At 34.6% G+C, this 6,796-nt stretch overlaps 1 protein-coding gene across 1 annotated transcript; it reads right to left on the reverse strand.

Moving 5' to 3' along the window:
* Positions 1 to 1,614: 1,614 nt before the first annotated feature.
* Positions 1,615 to 5,553, reverse strand: LOC145072995 (oligomeric golgi complex subunit). The gene is made up of 11 exons (XM_079019528.1): positions 5,215 to 5,553; positions 5,076 to 5,128; positions 4,622 to 4,769; positions 4,428 to 4,535; positions 3,873 to 3,940; positions 3,667 to 3,790; positions 3,384 to 3,530; positions 3,002 to 3,307; positions 2,636 to 2,920; positions 2,391 to 2,534; positions 1,615 to 2,317 (listed from the first exon to the last, which is right to left on the reverse strand). Exons 1-11 carry the CDS (start codon positions 5,434 to 5,436, stop codon positions 1,814 to 1,816), a joined length of 2,109 nt encoding a protein of 702 aa, XP_078875654.1. The 5' UTR covers positions 5,437 to 5,553; the 3' UTR covers positions 1,615 to 1,813.
* Positions 5,554 to 6,796: the final 1,243 nt, after the last annotated feature.

The raw sequence follows: 6,796 nt of genomic DNA on the forward strand, positions 1-6,796 counted from the left end.
AATAATGAGATGACGACTCAATAAATATCAGTAATTGCAGAAAAACCCTAATTAAAGCCTTTTCACAGAAAAGAAGTGTATCGATTACACAGCCTCCTGCTCTGATACCAATTGATGAGATTAAAACTTAATCTGGAAGATCGATTAGATCTTAAACAGGTAAATAAATATTAAACAGCAAGAATGAACGCAAAATAAAGAACAACTCAAGGATGAATCAAACGAGTCGAATGATTAAAAATAAACCCTCAGAAGAGCTCGATCAAGAACATCAACTGTAGAGGGTTGGAGGTTTACAAGAACGATAAAGAAATCTTCAATACTATTGTAATGATCGTTTACCTAATATGCATGCAAGCATATCTTTATATAGTAAACCTAACAAACTCACGGTTGGACAGACCCAAAACCGGAGCACAAAATAAATGGACTAACAGCCGAGCCCAATGACACAATCTTCAAACGAGTCTTCAACTCAACAGTTCTAACATGGTTTATCGAATTTAAATTCATTTACTTGACTCAAAATAAATTGAAATACTAGAAAATTCATAATTAACTTAAGATATAAAAAACATAAAAAAAAAAAGGTCAAAAGATAAAAAAAATTATCAAATTGTTGAAAAATAAAATAAAAAATAAAAAGTATAATATATATATATATATATATATATATATATATATATATATATATATATATATATATATATATATATATATATATATATATATATATATATATATATATATATATATAAACTTTTAGATTTTCATAATTGATCTCTGAGGTATACATAATTTTCAGAATTTGTCCAAGAGCATTTTGGTCATTTATAAAAAAATCTAAGTACTCAAAAGTTAAAATTAACACTAGAATGACCATTCATGCAAATTCTGAAACCATAGGTACCAGTGAATTGACATTTTTCACAAAAGTCCACATAATGCAATATTTTGCAAACAACAGGACCGGTTATGAAATTTTATCTTTATTTATTTATTTTATTTAGTTGTTTCTAACATCTATAGTGATAGTTTTATTATGTACTATGTTATTTGGGATGATTCCGTAGTTTGATAGAAAAAATAATTGAATCCAAAAAACGAAACAGTAGCTATGGGGTTCTTATGTTCATCCAAACACCAAACAATAGTTTAATTGAGAGCATATTGTAAATGAGTAAATCACTTACGGTTTTGTTGAAAAGAAATGATTTTTTTTGTAATGCGAGATGAAACCGTAGACTTACTCGAAACCATAGGCATCTTAGATGAGCTACAATTTGTTGGCTATTTTTTACTAATTACAAAAATTTTAGCTATTAAGTGAAAAGTAATTAACAAATATGGCTAGTTTTGTCATTTTTTTTTTTTTTCTATTATAGTTTTTTGATTTTGTACTTTTTAAATATAAAATATAAAAAAATATATTTAATATCCATAATAAATAAACATAAAATAAAACAATTATTATATCTAAATGGGCTGACGCGTTAAAATCAGGTTCGAAATTTCAATCTTAGTCCAACTTATTTATTAAATGGATTAAATAGGTTGAACCTTAAATCCTTCACCTTCTAATTCCTCATTCTGTTGGGATGTGTTGCAAAAATATTTGCAGTTAAATCAAATTCAACTTTAAGTATTACATTGCATAAATGCATAGACAAGGCATGTCCAGACGCGCTATTTAGATATTGGTATCTCATTTGACAATATTTTTAAAAAATATGATACTTAAAGCAAAAGAAAATATTGTATTCCACTTTTCCAAAAAGAAAATAATAATAATAATAATATCTATGTGAAATTCTCAAATTCCCAAAATGGTCCGGATCTGATCGGGCGGGTGCCTAGCCAAGGACTTAGGATCCAGATACCCATTCTTAGGATCCATTATCGCCTTATAAATAACCTCATAACTTTCCGCCAGCGATCTCGCCACCTGGACGGAAGCTTCCGACCGCAGATGTGGCAGCTGCATCTCTTCAAATTCGGGCAGGGAGGTGTCGCTGCCCAAAATCAGGCCAAAAAAGGCTTTGAGACACTCAGATAGAGCTGCTGGAGATGTTTCTTCCATATCAGATAACGCTGATGCTGACTCAGATGTGTCAAGGAAGAGTGGCATTTTGTTTGAGAGACCACATTTTGTTAAAATAGCCTTCACTTCCTTTTCCACAAGGCTGGACATGTGGCTATCGATCATTGCTCCGAGTTTTTTCACGTATCCAGATGCTGCAACTTGGTGTTTTAGTAATGGTTGTTGGATTGCACATAAGCAGTTGATGATGAAAATCTTTGATGCTGTTTCATTGCTCTACATTGCAATTTCTTCATTTAGGTCTATACACAAAAATGAAAGAAACACACACACAAACACACACCTATACCTTAGATGGAGCTACTTGGGTGGGTGTCAAAATAGCATCGACAGATGATCTTCGCGATTGGGCCACGTCAGACCTGGTTCTGTTTCTTCTAGATGAGTCGATGGATCCTTTTGACTTGTGAGCTTCCATTGCTTGCTCACAAATCTAAATGAATAAAGTGAGGCATCAGAAACCCAAGATTAATTGGGATAAGAGAGAGAGAGAGAGAGAGAGAGAGAGAGAGAGAGAGAGAGAGAGTGTGTTACCTGAATTATGGGATCAAGCAAAGCGGATATAACGGGATCAAAGAGTGGCTTGATCCCTGAAGCAGGAACCATCATGCTGTCATGAATTGTGATTAATTCAAGCAGCAAAGAGACTCCTTCTCTTACTGCTGGTGGTGGGGAAAGATCAACAGCAACCAGAGGCGGATATCTCAGAAGCTTCTCCCCTCTAACTTTCAAAATCTCAAAAAATGTCTTCTGAGCAGCTTCCTTTAGACCCCACAGTGTATTACAAAGTGCTGTTTCTCTCCCTAACAGATCTGACACCTATAATTGTCAAAATCGGTTACACACACAACAATTGTGAAAAAACAAAAAAGAATAAAAATTTTTAAGAACTGAAATTACAGTGTGGCTGTAGAACTCAAGGGTATTGCTAAGCTTATATGAGATTATAAGATTAGGTTGAGATTGCAGCACTTGTTCAACTCTGACTTTAAAAGGTCTACAAACACCTTCAAAGATTCTATCCAAAACAAAGGTCAAATCTGTTTCTGACTTTTCCTTTTCCTTTTCCTGATTATTATTATTATTATTATTATTAATCTCTGAGCTTGAGGTGTTTGTGGAGAATTTACGGGCTGTTGGTCCGGTATCCACTACTGCATCTGGATCAAGCAACACAAATACAAGTTCTCTTTCGGATGCAAGGGCCTGCAAAAAAATAAATAAATAAATGACCATTTTACCCTTGTGTTTGTTTATACTGAAAAGTGAACTAATATCATACCTGATGCAGCCAACCGAGCATGTCACCTACGTAACGAAGCGGATCATGGGCATGAACTTCAATGGGCCTGGGCATGCCACCAGGCCCACCACGTGTAAGAGCACTGATAAATCTCCTAAATAGTGCATTGTGCCTCATATTTGCTACCTACAATTACAATTAAAATCTACTCATTAGCAATGAGATAACCAGTTTAAAAGGCAGCAGGTTACCCATTACATATTCAAAATACATGTGATTTTTTTTTTTTGCATTGAGAGAAAAAGATTTAAAGGGAAATTACCTCTTCAGCACAATACTTGAAAAGTACAGGTCTTTCTTTGAGAGAACGAACTGCCATTTTCAGAAGCTCACTTACTTCAGGATTATCAGTGTCCCCCAATCTCCTGCACTCTGTCTGAACCCATCTGAATGAATAATAAAAGTCAAACAGTCAGTCAACAAAAAGAAGATAACCAAAAAAGTTTGGGAATTTATTGATTGTTTCACCTGCACAGGCGTTCATAGGCACCTTCTTGATAGACAGCCATCATATCCATCAGCTCCAAACCTGCACGCTGTCAACAGTAAAAAATGAGAATTGAAAATAACCAACCAAAAGGGTAGGTAGGGATAAGAAGCTTTGAAATAGCTCAAAAAGCATCAAGAATTTGTAAGAGTCCAAATATTTCATAATCTAAATCTGACTTATGTAGCTTAACATGTCTTATCAATGATTCAACATAAAGGATAACAACAGTAATAGCATTTCTCAGACTCTGTTTATCATATATCTTATCAGTTTCAGGCATAAGTTTGCATAATTTGCATTGAACAACTAAGGGCCTTAATCTTTGTTCCAGTTTTATTGGCATATCTGCAGAAAATAAATAATCATAGCACAGAAACTTTGCTTCTCATATATAAGAACTAAACTATTTGATCAAATCACCCACTCTATATACCCTTCATATTTGATACAGAATATATAATTCATCCAAAAAAATCTTTTCAAGTAGCAAAGAAGGCCTCCCTGTCTATGGGGGAGCTATGCAGAAGAGTTACCTGATGATGGGTCCTGAGAAGGACTTTGCAATTTCCATGGATGGTTTGTACATGGCTCAATGCCTTGAAAAAGTTCTCATTCAATTCTTCCTCCCTCAGTGCATTTATCTACAGAAGTAAATACAATCACATTCTACTCAGTTTGCAATTCAGTGACAGTTGAATCAGAATATATCAGCATGAAAAACTATCACCTCGTCACTGGAAAGTTGATAATCTCGAAGGAAGCATGATGCAATCTCTTGCCTCTGAGTAGTGATTTCAAGTTCCTGTTTGAGTCTTTCTGTGGTAGTGATAATATCTCCAGTAGTAGCATTACAGTTATTCAAGGATTTAGCAATTCTGCAAGGTTTAAAACACGATTTATTATTTCCTTAAGATGAATTTCGTTTATTTCAAAGACTACTAAATTGTGAAAGATGTTGCATTCAGCACTATAGGGGTACTTGTTAATTTCTTAACAGATCTTCTTTCCAATTTTATCTAGATTTCACGAGAATTAAAACTACAAGGTGGTGTGTTTGATCATTGAATTATAGCTCAATTTAGATTTTTTTTGAACGACCTGTGGCTCAATTTAGGATAGGAGATGGTATCGAAATGATTTAAAATTGTTTGAAGAGCAGAAAGATGAATATAATATCTCACTTGTCACAGCATTCAGCTAGGGAATTAACCTCTTCCTCCACCCGATCCAAAGCCTAAAACCGTAAAATAAAAGAATTAACATATGACATTGATCGATTGATTCCATGATTGATAGAGAAACAGAAAGTAATGCGCAAACCTGCTGGGCGGCGTCGGAAGCAAGGAGGAAGTCATGGTTAATGGTGAGAGAACGTTTCTCGATAGTTGATCGGAGGTTACGGCGAGCCGGAGCGGTATTATCGTTATAGAAAGTGGAGAGTGTATTAAGTGATGCCAGCAGATCTGGATTGTCGGTGCGAGTTTCCAATACCTTCTTCAGCTTTCTTGACAGCCCCGGCGCCAGTGCCGTCGTCGTCCCCATTTCTCTCCGACTGCTGTTCCTTGAGTTACGATTTGTTCTGATCTGTTTTGCAATTTTATTCTCTCGACATTACGTTTCAGTCAATTTCTTCTACATAGCAACTGCAATGAGCAACGGTTCGGATTTTTCCGACGGTCTCCACAAATTCATGTCGAGTGTGGGCTCTTTCGGCCCATTATCTAACTTGAAGAAAATTATTGGACTAATTTACAAATTTGGTTTTTTTTTTTTTTTTTTTTTTTTTTTTAGATTTTATGTCAAAAAAAAAATGTTTTGTATTTTAGTTTTCATTCAACTGTTTTAGGGTTTTTATCTTAGATTGTCTAAATTTGCATCTCCAATCTCTTTTCTAATTCAATAAAAGGAAAATGAATTAAAAATTTAATATTGTTTTTTTGTTTTGTAAATGTTTAGTTATTATTGTTTTTATTTTATTTTTTTTATTTTTACAAAATGCAAAAGTTAATTTGTTTATTTATTTATTGTTGCAATACCAACAAGTTCACTGTTGTATTATTTGCAAAATGTGGATATTTTTGTCCTTATGAATTGTTGTTGTAGGTTGCGGCAAAAAGATGATACTTTCAGTGACTTTGCATCTCCAGCACGCCTTCGATAATCTTTTCCTACGATATATGATTTTTCGGCAAAGATTGATCAATATATATGGATTTTCCGATGACTTTGAAACACTCAATCGCACCCCGAAATGAGGGGATGAAGATTGATCCAAATAGAATTGTGAAGATGTTTCAGGGTAGAAAAAATACATGTCTTGGGATTTGTTCTACTAAGAAGGTGTTGAAGGATTCCATTAAGGACGGAAACCTTTTTCTAGAAAAGACAATGAAAGACCTTCATTGAATGTTCTTGAGATGGGTAACCGGAGAGTATTCATCGAACTTCTTGGGTAGAGAGATATGTTGATTGGGGCTCATTTTGAAGTCATCTAATCCGTGTTATCTCCACGTTTGAAATTCAAAGTAGATGAAAGGAATTGAGCGTAAGGGACATCAAGGAAGGAAGGGGTGGTCAGATGGGCTAGCTTTGTCAGTGGTATGAGAGAAGTTGTTGATGATTCAGTGGTAAAGGTGGAGAAGACAATAGGAGATATAAACATGGTGGATGAAGGACCTTTTGGATAGTTTGCACTTTGTAGAGAGGAAACAATTTGGTGATTGGACTATAGAATAAAGTATAAATTTTGAGAAGGATATCGGAGTAGATGGTGGAGCTAAGAGTGATGGGTGTATTGTGTTGTTTTGATTAGGTAATCCGACACCTTGAAGATCGCCTAGAATCATATAGAGTTAAATAAGATGGCTAGAGGCTCGCCGGAGATGCCAAAATAGCCGAAAAA

Source organism: Lactuca serriola, chromosome 9 (genome assembly GCF_051521515.1).
Source record: "Lactuca serriola cultivar US96UC23 chromosome 9, Lser_US96UC23_V15, whole genome shotgun sequence".
Classification (NCBI taxonomy): domain Eukaryota; kingdom Viridiplantae; phylum Streptophyta; class Magnoliopsida; order Asterales; family Asteraceae; genus Lactuca; species Lactuca serriola.

Bases quoted from the DNA above. Each gene is read 5' to 3' on its own strand.
- LOC145072995 (XM_079019528.1), bottom strand. From the start codon at position 5,436: ATGGGGACGACGACGGCACTGGCGCCGGGGCTGTCAAGAAAGCTGAAG. The intron at 4,536-4,621 runs GTGATAGTTTTT...TTACTTCTGTAG, and splicing joins ATCAACTTTCCAGTGACGAG to ATAAATGCACTGAGGGAGGA. The intron at 2,921-3,001 runs GTAATTTCAGTT...TGACAATTATAG, and splicing joins TTGAGTTCTACAGCCACACT to GTGTCAGATCTGTTAGGGAG.